General features: G+C 40.7%; 1 protein-coding gene across 2 annotated transcripts in view; it reads right to left on the reverse strand.

Annotated features, from left to right (window-relative positions):
* Positions 1 to 15499, reverse strand: part of NPAS2 (neuronal PAS domain protein 2) — a 158785-nt gene that overhangs the window by 59386 nt on the left and 83900 nt on the right. The window contains exon 3 of one of the 2 annotated variants that reach the window (XM_038550993.1): positions 4925 to 5073. In XM_038550993.1, the coding sequence (XP_038406921.1) occupies positions 4925 to 5073 (149 nt within the window). Of the gene's footprint in view, positions 1 to 4918; positions 5074 to 15499 lie in introns of both variants that reach the window. The other variant, XM_038550992.1, reaches the window with a different exon arrangement.

The following is a 15499-nucleotide window of genomic DNA, read 5'->3' on the forward strand; positions in this document are numbered from 1 at the left end:
CTGGCATTTGATGTGACTAATATCACAAGCGACAGGTGATAGGGCCGGGTCAGCAAAGAGATGTGGTGAAGTAGTTTCTAACTAGTAAGGGAAGTGAAACCACCTAGAAGCATTTTTTTTTTGAAGGAAAACATTACAATTAATAGCTGAATTCCAAAATTCTACTGTAGTGTAAGTTGCAGTTGTGCCCTAGAGTGCTCACCTCCCAATCATTCCTGGTGTTTGTGAACAAGGAGGAGTATGTCTTTGGGCTATATGTGGTCAAAGGAAAGTCTGGAAAATGGGGCAGAAACTCTCTACCAAGCTGGGTCACCCTGTCCAACAGATACTTCGCTTTGTATTGGAGCTTCTCCACATGACCCCATCCCCTATCCACTAAGGCAGACAGACTGAAGGGGCATGAATGCTGCTGGCAAAAAATCACATTAAATCCACTTGAGATTCACACAAGAAGAAGAAAGTTTGCAGGTCAGCCTGGCCCTGTAGAAGTAACATTTAAATGGGTGTGGATAAGAATGTACAATACACCTTGTTATTTACATAATTTAGGGATTTCTCTCTTATAACAGATACTGATGACATAGAATTTTTCTATAAAAGACCATGGTCAGGTTCTCATTTTGATTTGGATTACTTCAAAAAGAATAGGTATGCATTCCAAGGTCAAGGTTTATCTCCCAAGCTGGGAAAATTGGGATGCTTGAGAGATTAGAGGAAAGAGTTATTATAAATAATTACAATGCCTATCCGGAACTAATCATCTTTTCTTATCATGTGGTCTTCCTGTATCATGAAGGCAGAAAATATGTCTAAATTCACAGTTCTTAACCCTGGCTGCACACTGGAATCATCTGGAGAGCTTTAAAAATACAGACGCTTGTACCTCTCCCAGTAGTGTGCCAGTAAAAGGCTCTCCATCCCTACCAAAAACAAAACAAAACAAAAGCACCTTGATTTATAGTGCTTTCCCATTTCTATGGTGGGAAATACTCCCATAGTGGCTGATTGTAAGCTGTCATCTGGCTTGCAAAACTCCTGAAAATTTAACAATCATCTTTTGCAAGCCAAGATGAGCCAGCTCCAGCTCACCACTGGGGTTCCACCCCTAGGTATTCTGATTTATTGGTCTCTGAGGTGTGACCCAGTTATATGTATTTAAAAGCTCCTCAGGTGATTCTAATGGGCAGCCAAGGTTGAGAACCAGTAGTCTAAATGGCTACACTAACGGGCAGCTAGAGCACAAACATCCATAAGAGCCCCATGAATTGTGCCTTGTGGAAAACCAGTATGGTATAGTATTAAAACTTGGGATCTGGAGGCAAACTGCCTCATATAGATTCACCACCCTGGCTGTGTGACTCGGGTGAGTGGCCTAATATCTCTGTGCCTTGGTTGTCTCATTTGTGAAATGAAACGAAGGGGAGCTGCTATGCAGCTCACATGTGTTATTATACAAGAGTCCTTAGAACAATGCCTCTCTGGCTCATGGTGAGCCCTGAATAATAATGCTGTTCTCTGCCCTACTGTGGATGCCTATGGAGTTCATGTCCATTTGGATTATAACTAAAGTTACATATTTAAAAAAAATGTAATCCAAATTTTGGTATTTCTCCATAAAATCTGCCACGAATTTTCTGCTTTCTTTGGGATATAAAATCACAGAGGGTGAGTGATATCCAGAGGTGATCAGGCTTGGGTTTAAGGGAGCTGTGCAAAGTAGGCCTTAGTCTTATAAAAAAAAAAAAAAAAAAAAAAAGGTGAGATGGAGACAGGCGCTCCTGGTGTTGGGAGGCTGCATTTCTGCTGAGTGATCCTTTCCAGGTCCCAATTTGACAATTCTGTAATTCTGCAGTGGACAGAGCCCAGCATAAATGTCACACTGATGAACTTGATCCCAGCTGTCCTATTTAACAGCTGTCCTGCTTCTCAGTGGCACTGACCTAGTTTGAGTAATTTGTACAAAATATCTTGGTAATCGAACCAACCTGCTATTTCACTTAGCTAAATCATTATTTAGGAAATATAATCATTCTGATTAAATTATTGTGGCAATTGAATACTGCTGCAACACTTTACTCCAATCTTGCTTGATTGTTCTTCCCTGACTTTTAACAAAAGCAATTAACATATTCTTTACACTCCTCTGGACAGCTTTGGGGAAAAAAGGAGGATATATCATTACTGTCATCTTTTTAATAGGTATATACAATTATTAAAGAAATAATAAAAGAATAACAAGAATAATGAAACTTTCTAATGTCCTAGCTGTGCCCTCTTCCATGAAATCATCTTGTCTAGGAAAACGTTCCGTGAAAGAGAAGCATCACTGTAAGCACAGAAGAATCGTAATTATCTCCTCAATAACCTGACACTTCTGACTTTATTATGTTTGGTGTCATAGTTAAGGAAAAAAAGAATTCTGCTCTTCTTGCTTGTTAATATCTCCTGAACGCTCTTAACTCTGCTTCAATTTTTTTGTACCATCCATAAGTGAGCAGTGGGGCAGGGTGGTCAATGCTAAGAGGTAAAAGGGTTTGAGGGAAAAAGGTAAAAGGGAGAGAGGGTTATTTGAGAAAGACATAAGCTCAAGGATAGACTCAAGTGGTAACTTCATATAATGAAATACTATATACCAACAAAAACAAACCAGCCACAACACTGGAAGAACACAGATTAACCTCATAAGCATCATGTTCATAACATATCATTCCATCTGAATAAGGTCCCAACAACCAACCTCTAGTATTAGAAGTCAAAATAGAGATTACTTCTGGGGAAAGCAGAAGTAGATAGAAGGAAGGAGCATCTATTGGGAAAGCTTATATTTATTGACCCGGCATTGGTTTCTGAACTGTGTTTACTAATATATAGTATGACAAGTAATTTAATTGTACAGTTATTATTTATATATTTTCTCTAAGTATTCAAAAGTTTTTTTTAAAAAGGAAAGGAATGGGGATCCCTGGGTGGCGCAGTGGTTTGGCGCCTGCCTTTGGCCCAGGGTGCGATCCTGGAGACCCGGGATCGAATCCCACATCGGGCTCCCAGTGCATGGAGCCTGCTTCTCCCTCTGCCTATGTCTCCGCCTCTCTCTCTCTCTCTCTCTCTGTGACTATCATAAATAAATAAAAAAATTTTTAAAAAATAAAAAGGAAAGGAATGCTGGGGTAACTGGATATCCACATGCAAAATGATGAATTTCAACTCTATCTTACTCCATGTACAAAAAAACAAAATGGATTAAATACCTAAATGCTCACCCTGTAGCTTGTATGCTTGATGCTTAATATATGGCTTAAAACTATAAAACTCTTTTTAAAAACTATAAAACTCTAAAAGAAAAACAGGTGATGTAAATGTCCATATCCTTAGATTAGACAATGGTTTCTTAGATAAGAACCTAAGACACAAACAACCAACGATAACAAAAAAAGAGAACTGGTCTTCAGACTTAGAAACTTGTGTCAAAGGACATCAGTAAAAAAGTGAAAGGCGATCCACAGTCTGGGAAATATTTGCAAATGATATATCTGATGAGGGTCTAATATCCAGAATATGTAAGGAACTCAACAACAAAACATAAATAATCCAATTAAACAATGGACAAAAGATTTGAATAGACATTTCTCTAAGGAAGATATACAAATGGCCAATAAGTTCATGAAAAGCTGAACATCATTAATCTTTAGGGAAATGCAAATCAAAACTATAATGAGATATTGCTTCCTACTCTCTAGGAAGGCTATAATAAACACCACACACACACACACACACGCACACACTCACTCACTCACTCACACACCCACAACCAGACAATAACAAGTGTTGGTGGGGATGTAGAGAAATTGAAACCCTCATACACTGCTGCTGGGAGTCTAAAATTGTCCAACCACTGTGGAAACCAGTTTGGCAGTTCCTCAAGATGTTGAACGTGAGTTACCATTGTGGACCAAGCAATTCTTATCCTAGATATATATCCAAGAGATCTGAAAATATATATCCATGCAAAAAACTGTACATGAAGGTCCCTAGTAGCATTATTCATAACAGCTGAAGAGTGGAAACAACCCAAGAGAATCAACTGATACATGGATAAGCAAAATATATCTATACAATAGGTATTATTTGGCCATAAAGTGGAGTGAAATACAGGTACTTGCTAAAATACGAATGTTAAGTGAAAGAAGCCAGAAACAAAAGGTCATATATTGGATGGTTCCAGTTGTATGAAATGCCTAGAATAGGAAATAGAGAGGGACAGAGAGCAGTTGAGTAGTTGTCAGGATTTGGACGGAGGGGAAATGGAGAGTGACTGATTTATGGGATGATAAAATTAGTGTTAACCGTGGCACAGCCTTTTGGATATACTAAAACCACTGAGTTTAAACTTTAAAATGGTGAATTTTATGGCACACGACTGATATCTCAATAAAAAAATGGATTTGACAGTAAGTAGATGATTGATTTTCAATTTAATTTTTCTATGGTGGAGCTCAGAAAGCCAAGGAGTTCAGAGGCCATTGTGGAGGTGGTTGGAGAAACCAGCCCACTTCAGTCCAGTGGAAAATGAATTCTTGGGCCTTGCATCTCTTCAAAGCTGCATGAAAAATGCTTGCTGTAGACACTTTTAATCAAGACACTCCCACTGTTAATGCCACTCCACTTATGCTGGGTGCTACCTGTGAGGATTCTCTGGATTCTCTCCTCTGGCTAATAAAGCAATTTGGGAAGTGAATGTCCTCTCCCAAACCTGCTGGAGGTGGGCTATTAAAGAGGGTGGAGTGTCTTTGCAAGAAAATGCCTGTGACTGAGGAAATCAGGCTTTGCTGGAAAGAGAGAACCAAGCATAGGACCAGCTTGATGATGTCATCACCAAATGAAAGGACAGGAATGGAATAAAAATGGAGAGAAGCATAACCTTTACCATTGTGTTTCTGCAAAAATCCAATGACCTTTTCCAGCACGGTGGTTTTGTCCATTTTCCGAGTGTTGCCAGGGAGCATGGAGCTAAGCTCTTTGATGAGAACATTGAACTGGTCCCGACGCTTCTTCTCAGACTTGTTTCGAGAAGCTCTGTAAACACGGAACACACAGGTTACTAGAATATTCCACTTCATAAAGGCTTTTTGTGAAATGGAAGTATTTGCTATCAGACTGTGCTCTGTCGTGATCATCTTATCAGAACTCTTTCAGGGAAAGTAACATTCACCACATTTCAGAGTTGAATAATGGGGACAGAAAAATGTTTTGCTAGACTCTTGGCCACAAAGACAGACAGTGTTAATAAGTAAGTTCTGACTCAGATGCAAAATCTTACACAGATTAGCTCCATTGCCAGATGCTGCTCACTCTGACTTTATGGAGCTTTAACCTTCAGAGAGCAAATGACATGCTGTGTACATGGCTGCAGCCCAGAGGGCTTTGCTCTGATAGCCCTTCCTTAGGCTCTAACCACGTCCCCTCCAACCCAGAGCGCCCAGCCCTTGGTATCAAGTTACAAGGGGAAACCAGGTACCTGGAGTGTCTGGCAGAGAGCCAGTGCCACACAGGGCATATGTCCTGGCCCCCGCCCCAGAGCTCATCATCCTCTGGGAAGACAAGGCACACCCGATAAAAAACCGTCTGCAAGCCGTGCTCGACCCAGGGCCAACGTATGACAGGGGAGGCGTATGGTTGTCAAGCTGCTAAGAGCAGATGAACCATTTTAAAGATGACATAGAGGAGCCTTAAATGCATATTACTAAGTGGAAGAAGCCAATCTGAAAAGGCTACATACTGCATGATTCCAACTATATGACATTCTGGAAAAGGCGAAACTATGGAGACAGTGAAAAGATCAGTGGCTGCCAGGGACTGAAGTGGGGATGGATGAATAGGTGGGGTACAGAGGATTTTTAGGGCAGTGATACTCCTCTTTATATTATATTGGTGGGTTCACATCATTTTACATTTGTCCAAACCTATAGATTTACACCAAGAGTGAGTGCTAACATAAACTGGACTCTGGGTGATGATGATGTGTTGATGTAGGTTCATTGTTAATAATAGGGAGGCCATCCATACATAGGGACAGGGGATAGATGGGGAAATATCTGTACCTTCTGCTGTTTTTCTGTAAACCTACAAGTACTCTAAAAAAAGTAAAGTCTATTTAAAATATGACACACTACACCGCACATCTATACAGAGCTCGAAGTAGAGCTGCTTGGCTTGCGGGGAGGAGACCTCTGAGGAAGCCTGGGATCCTTGGGAACCAGAACAGGAGCACACGGCTACACAGGCCGCTCTACTAGATAGCCCAACAAGGGGCAGGCATAGCAGGAAGCCTGCCCTCAGCCTGAGGAGCTCTGGGAAGCAGCACCACTCTAGAGGTCTTGATCTTTAATGACACACCACAGACCCTGGGGGCTGGCTCTGAGCTCCGCGGGACCAGCCCCTTATCAACAGTCATCTTTTATTTTTAAAGATTTTATTTATTTATTCATGAGAGACACACAGAGAGAGGCAGAGAAGCAGGCTCTCTGTGGGGAGCCCAATGCGGGACTCGATCCTGGGACCCCGGGATCACAACCTGAGCCCAAGGCAGATGCTCAACCACTGAGCCACCCAGGCATCCTTATCAACAGTCATCTTAGTCAAAAGTGATCATGAGCTGACTCACCTTTCTCATTTCACGCAGGATGGACTTTTTCCACATCAGCTCATTGAGAGAGCAGGAGCCACAGCTGTGGGGCCCATTGAATGTGGTCTACCTGCTGCTCTAGGTACCCTGGGGCCTAGCATCAAGGTGGCTGGGGCAGCCAATCACTTATCAGGAGGCTATTGGCCAACGTGTAGTCAGGACAGGGTGCTGGTGGCTTAAGATAACTCAGAGGGCTTCACCTCCCTTGGGGTAGGTATCCATATCTACAGGTATTGGTGTCAATAAGGATTCTGCTTCCCCAAACAGCCCCTGCAAACAAGGGTCACAATGCAAATACTCTCTTCTTAGATGCCACAGTGGCCATAACCACTTTGCTTGCCTTGCCTAAGGACACATGACCTGCCTTTATTTCAACACACTTGTTGAAGAGCCATCCTTTGCTGATTATATCTCGGTTTGGGCTCCTTCCTGATAATACCCAAGGCAATTCTTCAAAGCTTACCTCAAGTGTGTGGTCACTCCCCACAGTCAAGATCTCTTCCTTTTCCTGACTTTCTGCTCATTTCTAACCTTCTTGGATTTGGGGGAGGACCTGACACCCTTTTAAAAAAAGATTTTATTTATTTATTCATAAGAGACACGGAGAGTGAGGCAGAGACACAGGCAGAGGGAGAAGCAGGCTCCCTGTGGGGAGCCTGATGTGGGACTTGATCCCAGGACCCCAGAATCACAACCTGAGCCGAAGGCAGACGCTCAACCATTGAGCCATCCAGGCACCCCCGAGGACCTGACACCCTTAAGGGGTTTCTACAAGGGCCTCATTCCTAGCCAAGTAATCACCCTCATATACGTGCTCTCAGAGTCATGGACTGAAATGCAGGTGTCCAAGGAAGATGCTAAGGTGCCTTTTGTGAGTCGAGGGTAAAAAGCATCATGTTCAAACACACAGGAGAGAAGAAAGGAACCTTTTAACTTTCTGAGTGACTGTCTATGCATTATAAATAATTTTTTGGCCTAGATTTTAAAGAGTGACATGCAGCCTCCTTAGCCAAAAAAAGCTCTGTTCCTGTCCTAGTTTGCCCATTATAAATTATTTGTGAGCCGATAACACCCAGCTCATTATTACTCTGTTCTCTTCTTCAATGGGTGTAATGACAACCAACATGGCCTGGCAGAGGATACGATGAAGGCTCATATCATTAGTGACAGAAACACAAGCTTGTTTCCATCAGCCTCCGCCTGGGACACACTATGGTGCCCACTGGAAATCGGTCAATGTCAGCTGGATCTGCAGCTCTGAGGCAAGAGAAAGAAAATGAGCCTCGAATGACCTTATTTCCAATGAGGAGGTCATCTTGGCAGGCCGAGAGACACCACACGGAAGGCACTGGGACAACCAGCTGAAAGATACTTAATCAGCCTCTGGTTTTGATTTTTCTGTTACATCACTATTTACATTTGGGCAAGTTCATCCATTTTAAGTGTGCAGTTTGATGGATTTTGGTAATTGTGTCACCACCACCACACCCAGAGATGAAACAGTTCCCTCATCCTGAAAGGTAGTCTCCTGCATCTTTGCTGTTGATCAACCGTCAATGACAGCCACAGGAAGCCAATGATCCGCTGTCACTGTAGTTTTGACATTTTTAGAATTTCATATAAATAAAATCGGACAGCATATAGTCTTTAACGTACATTGGATTAAGTTTTGGAGATGCATCCACATTGTTGCATGTATTAAGATCCCTTTTGACGGCTGACTAGTGTTCCCTGGGTTGTTTCCAGTGCAGGGGTATTGAGAATAATGCTGCTCTGAGTATTCACATCCGTGTCTTTGGGTAGACACAGGAACACATTTCTCTTGGGCAAATACACAGGCGTGAAATTGCTGACTCATACTCTAAGTATATGTTCACCGCGGTTAGATACTGCCATGCTGTTATGCCAGGTGGCTGTCCCTTGTCTGCATGTCCACCGGCCACCTATGAGGGTTTGTGTTGCTCCACATGCTTGTCAACATGTGGTACCATCAGTCTCTTCTCACTTTAGGCACTGCGATGTTTCCTCATTGTGGTTTCAATTTGCCTCTTTCTGATGATTAATGATGTTGGACACCCCTTCACATGTTTACTACTATTTCATATATTTTCTTTTGTAAAATGTCTACTCCAATCTTCTGCCCATTTTTCAACTGCGTTGTTTGTCTTCTTATTGAATTGAAGAGACAGGGGGAGGCAGAGAGAACGAGAGGAGGGCTGGGAGGGAAGGGGTGTCTGTGTCTGTGTGTCTGTGTTTGTGTGTATGTTTTAAATACAGATTGATACAAGCTTGACCCTTTGGTTTTGAATGCAGGGCTGAAAAGCCCCAGGGGATCTTTTCGAGTGTTCCTCAAGGGACATTGGTCACGGAGATAACATTTGCCTGGTACTTACTATGTAACAGGCACTATTGTAAATGTTATATATATATATTAATTACTTTAATCTTCACAATGACCCTTTAAGATACTACTATTCCCATTTCACAGATGAAGCAGCTGAGGCACTGAGATGTATGACTCCCTGAAGTCAAATGACTGGGAAGTGGTAGAGCAGGCTGGCGTGGGCACCTGTACTGGGAAGCAGTGTGCTCTCCTGTCTCCTGCAGCTCCCTCAGAACCATCATGAGGTATCTGTTATGGAGCTGTGCACCAGCGCTCTGGGAACACAGGACTAAGAATGACAAATCGGGCTGCTTGAGGTGACAGCATAGAAACTGAACACATTCTGCAGAAAAAAAATGGCATTGCATGCTAACAGGATGATGGTATTTGTGCTCAGGGAAAAATACTGCAGAAAATCAACTAAAAAAGGCCAACTAAAAAGAAGCTTAGAGTTAGGGACACCTGGGTGACTCAGTAGTTGAGCGTCTGCCTTCGGCTCAGGGTGTGATCCTGGGGTCCTGGGATCGAGTTCCGCATCAGGCTCCCCGCAGGGAAGCCTGTGTCTCTGCCCCTCTCTCATGAATAAATAAATAAAATCTTAAAAAAAAAAAAAAAGAAGCTTAGGGTTTAGAGGAAGAAATGCAATTTCTACATCAGGTGCAATGTGATAAGGGTTAGGCGACAAGTTGAGACAAATTGCTGGAGAGTTCACAAGGGGAGGAGATCAGCCATGCGAGGTAGTCCAGGAAGCCTTCAGGGAAGGGGCTGAGGCAAGGTGGCCTGGAGGGGTGGGTGGGCAAGTGGCGGGGGGAATCAGCCAAGGAAGAGCCGAGTGGTCAGGTGTGACAGGACAGCTGGGGACATGCGGGAAAGTAAGGTGAGAGAGAGAGGACAAGAAGAAGAGAGTCTCAAATGCCAGTACAGGTGGTCTGGTCATGGCTTTCGGATGAATCCAGACTGCTGATGGGCAGTCTCAGGGAGGGAAAGGGTAAGGACTTCAGGAAAAAGAAGAGAGGGACCCAACGCAGGGGGAAGTGAGCAGAGACTGGAAGGAGGGGGGAGGGTGGTCGGGCACAGGACCACAGTGCCCTGCATGGCTACGGGCTGTGCTCCTCAGCTCAGTACTAACCAAACTCATTGTGAGGAGCACAGGAGAGAAAGTTGGGAATCAGAGGCAAAGGAGCCTCACTTGAATTTCATTGGTCAAAGGACAAGTAATGCTGACAATATAGACCTTTAAAATTTTTACTCTCAAAATGAACACACAGTAAACTTGACTTTTTCTTCGGGGCACAGTTCTAGAAATTTTCACACATGAGGAAATTCATGTAACCATGATCACAACTAAGAGACAGAAGAATTCCCTCTAAAAATCTTCTTCATTCTCTCCACACCTGTAGCCCCTGGCAACCCCCACCTGTTCTCCATCACTGTGCCCTCCCTTTTGGAGAATGTCATATAAACACAATCGCACAGCACATAACCCCCAAGCCTGATTTCTTCTACCCACAGAAGGCCTTTGAGACTCATTCAGGTCGCTGTGCCTATCAGTACCCTCCCTGTCTTAGTGCTGAGCACTGGTTTTCTATCGTATGGATGTCCCACAGCTGGTTTATCCAATTATCTGTGAAGAAATTTCAAGTTTTCCTTTTTTTTTTTTTTTTTGCGGTCATGAAGAGACCTGTTGTAGACATTTGTGTACAAGTTTTTTTGTGTGTAAGCACAAGTTTTCAGCTCTCTGAAATGAGTAACCTGGGTCATATGGAAAATGTATGTTTAGCTTCATAAGAAACTGCCAAACTGTTTTCCAGAGTGGCTTTACCATCCTACCCCCTCACCAGCCATGTAGGAGTGATCCAGATGTTCTTTCTCCTCAAGGGGAGTTAATATTGTCAGTACTTTTCATTTTAGCTAATCTAAGAGATGTGCAGTATTATCTCACTGGGGCTTAAATTTGCATTATCTAATGGCTAATGATGTTCTTTTTTTGCCATCTGTAGATCTTCTTTGGTGAAGCATCTGTTCATGTCTTTTGCCCATTTTGAAGTTGTGGTTTTGTTCCCTTACTGTTGAGTGTTGAGCATCCTTTACATATTCTGACACAAATCCTTTGTCTGACATATGATTTGTCAGTATTTTCTCACAGCTCGCCTTTCTATTCTCTTAATAGTGTCTTTCACAGGGTCAAAGTTTCTCATTGTGATGAAGTCCAAGTTAGCAATTTTTTTCTTTTGTGGATTGTGCTTTTGGTGTCAGGTCTGGGAATCCTCTGCCCAATCACAGGCCACAATTTTCTCCTGTGTTTTCTTCCAGGAGTTCTACACATTTTACATTTCATGATCCACTTTGAGTTAGTTATTTTTATAATAAGTAAGGTTTAGGTTGAAGTTTGTTTGTATAGGGTTGTCCAATTTTTGCAATATCACTAAGGAAAAGGCATCTCTACATGGGATTACCTTTGTAAAGAATGAGTTGGTCATATTTAGGTGGGTCAGTTTCTGGTTCTCTATTTTCTATTTTGTCTCATTGACCAGCGGATCTATTCCTCCACCAGTACCATGTAGCTTTATAATAAGTCTTAAAATTGGATAATGTGATCCCTCCAACTTTATTCTTCTTTTTCAAAATTATTTTTGACTATTCTAGTTTCTCTGCCTTTCCATTACATTTACCACCAACTTGTCTATTCCTACAGAGTTCTGCTGGGATTTTGATTGGAATTGCTTTAAATCTATGGGCCAATTTGGGGGAAATTTGATATCTTTATTCTGTTGAGTCTTCCAATCATAAACACAATCTTTCCATTTATTTAGGTTATCACTGATTTCTACTATTTTGCAATTTTCTAGTAGGTGTCTCACATGTCTTATTAGATTTATACCTAAGTATTTCATTCTTTTGGATTGATTATAAAAGTGGCATTGCACTTTTAATATCAGTTTCTAATAGTTCACATTAGCCTACAGAAAGATGATTGATTTGTGTGTTGACCGTGTATCCTGTGACCTTGTTAAATTCACTTGTTAGTTACAGGAGTTTTTAGTTGTTTGTTTTGCTAAGTGTCTTGGGAGGGCCTATATATACAAACATGTCATCTGTTAATAAGGGAATCATTATTTCCTTTTTTCCAATCAACATGCATTTGGTTTCTTTTACTCCTATTGCTCTGGCTAAGACATGCAGTATGACATTGAACAGAGTGATGACAGCAGATACCTTTGTCTTATTTCCCATCTTAGAAGGGAAAACAGTCTTTTGTCAGTAAGTATATCAGCTATAGGTTTTATATAGATACCCCTTTTTAAAAAATATTTTATTTGTTTATTCATGAGAGAGAGAGAGAGAGAGAGAGAGAGAGAGAGAGGCAGAGACACAGGCAAAGGGAGAAGCAGGCTCCAGGCAAGGAGCCTGATGGGACTCGATCCCTGGTCTCCAGGATCATGCCCTGGGCTGCAGGCGGCACTAAACTGCTGAGCCACCCAGGGATTCCTCTATAGATACCCTTTACCAATTTAAGGAAATTCTCTCCAATTCCTAGTTTGCTGAGAGTTTATATCAAACATATAAGTTGAACTCTGTCAAACACCTTTTCTGCTTCCTTGAATATGACCATGTGATTTTGGTTTTTCTTCTTTATCCTGCTACCTTGATGGATTACAATGACTGGTTTTTGAATGCTGAACACCCTTACAACCCCTGGATAAAAACTTCAGGGGTTTTGATGTATTTTCCACATAGGTATATATGACATATGTATATATTTTCATTTCTTGTACTGTGTATTTTCTGGGTAATGCTGGCCTCAGAAAATAAGTTGGGAAGTGTTTCCTCCTCTTAATTTTCTGGGAAGGACTGTATAGAATTGGTGATATTTTTTCTTTTAATGTTTGGCAGAATTCATCAGTGGAACCATTTGGGTCTGAGATTTTTTTTTCAGAAGATTTTAAACTATAAATTCAATTTCCTTATTAGTTATAGGACACTTCAGGCTTTCTAGTTCATCTTGCAGGAGTTTTGGTACCTTACGTTTTTTGAGTAATTGGTACCTCTCATCTAGGTTGTCAAATTTATGTGGATACAATTGTTTAGAGTATTCCTTTATGGTCCTTTAATGTGTGAAGGGTGTGTAATAATACTTCCCTTTTTATTCCTGCTATTGGTAATTTATGTATTTTTTTGGGTCATTCTTGCAAAAGGCTTACCAATTTTATTGATTTTTAAAAAATCATGTTTTGGTTTTTCATTATAATTTTTCTGTTTTCACTCTTATAGATTTATGCTCTTAATATTTTCATTCTTCTATTTGCTTTGAATTTATTTTGCTCTACAGTTTATAGTTTCTTCAGGTGAAGGCTTAGATATTGATTTGAGACCTTTTTTTCCCCAGTGTACCCATTTAATGTTGTAGATTTCCCACTAAGCACTGCTTTAGCTACAACCCACAAATTTTGATATGTTGTATTTTAATTTTTGTTCAGTTCAAAATATTTTCTAAAATTCCATGAGACTTCCTCTTTAACCTTTGAATTAGGGATCCCTGGGTGGCACAGCGGTTTGGCACCTGCCTTTGGCCCAGGGCGCGATCCTGGAGACCCAGGATCGAATCCCACGTCGGGCTCCCGGTACATGGAGCTTGCTTCTCCCTCTGCCTGTGTCTCTGCCTCTCTCTCTCTCTCTCTCTCTCTCTGTGTGTGACTATCATAAATAAATAAAAATTAAAAAAAATAAAATATTAAAAAAAGACTTAAAAACAAAACAAAGCAAAACAAAACAAAAAGCCTTTGAATTACTTAGAAGCCATACTGTTAATTTCCAGTTTTAGAGACATTGTTCCTGCCATTTTTCTGTTTGCAATTTAATTTCAGTTCAGTTATATTTCTTTATATTTATTTTATGAAGCAGGATTTGGTTAGTGAATGTTCAATGGGTCCTTGAAAACAGTGTGCATTCTGCCATTGTTGGGCGGAGTGTTCTATAAATGTCCAGCAGATCCTGTTGGTTGATGGTTTTTTCAGTTCTTCTATATCCTTGCTAAATTTCTATCTGACTAGTTCTATTACTGTGATAAGCATATTAAAGACTCATTGCAGTTCTTTAGGTTGTGCTTCATGCATTCTGAAGTTCTGTTGTTAGGTGTATACACATTTAGAATTGTTATGTGTTCTTGGTAAATTGACTCATTATTATTATATAATGTCATTCTTTATTTCTGGTAATCTTCTTTGCTCTGAAATCTACCTTATTTTGTATTAATATAGTTACTCTGGCTTTCTTTTCATTACTGTTTGTGTGGTATGTCATCACCCTCAATTTTACTTTGAGCCTACTTATCATATTTTAAGTGAATACTTTGTGAACAGCATATGGTTAAGTCATTAAAAAAATTCATTCAGGGGATCCCTGGGTGGCTCAGTGGTTTAGTGCCTGCCTTTGGCCCAGGGCGCGATCCTGGAGTCTGGAAATCGAGTCCCATGTCGGGCTCCCGGCATGGAGCCTGCTTCTCCCTCCTCCTTCTGCCTCTCTCTCTCTCTCTCTATGTCTATCATAAATAAATTAAATAAATAAATCTTTAAAAAAATTCATTCCAACAATTGCTTTTAGTTGGCATATTTAGAATGCTTACATTTAATGTAATTATATGTTTAGGTTTAGGTGTATCATTGTACCATCTGGGTTTTTTTTTTTATTCTTTTTGTTGTTCCTATTTCTTCTATCTTGCCTTCTTTTGGGTTGTCAAAACATTTTTTGGCATTCCATTTTAATTTATCAATTGTGTTTTTATTTACTACAGTACCTTGTATAGTGCTTAGTAATTACTCAATGGGTTATAATATAAAAACTTAGAATATTTTATCATTTCAAGTGGGATGTAGAAACTTTATTCCATTTAATTCCCTATATTCTCTCTCCCTTTATGTTGCAGTTATCTTACGCACTACATCTACACACACTGAATCAGATAAGCTTATGTTATTTTTTCCCAAATGTCAGACTATCTATTCTATGTAGCCAGATATTTACCATTTCTGTTACTCTTCCATTATATCTCTTATCTCAAGTTTCCATCTGGTATCATTTCCTTTCTGTTAGAAAAACTTCCTTTAGCAATTCTTTCAGAGCAGGTCTACTGATAAAAAAACTTTCTTAGGTTTTTTGTTTGTTTTGTTGTTGTTTTTTTCATTTGAGAATGTCTTCACTTACCTTCATTTCTGATGGGTATTTTTACTGAATCTAGAATTCTGGGCTAATGGTTCTTTTCTTTCAACTTTAAAAAGATGCTGTGTCATCACCAGATGGCTTCCAAGATTTTTTTTTTTAAGATTTATTTATTTATTCGTAAGAGGCACACACAGAGAGAGGCAGAGGGAGAAACTGGCTCCATGCAGGAAGCTCGATGTGGGACTTGATCCTGGCATCCCGGGATCATGCCAAAG

Source organism: Canis lupus, chromosome 10, assembly GCF_011100685.1.
Source record: "Canis lupus familiaris isolate Mischka breed German Shepherd chromosome 10, alternate assembly UU_Cfam_GSD_1.0, whole genome shotgun sequence".
NCBI classification, from domain to species: domain Eukaryota; kingdom Metazoa; phylum Chordata; class Mammalia; order Carnivora; family Canidae; genus Canis; species Canis lupus.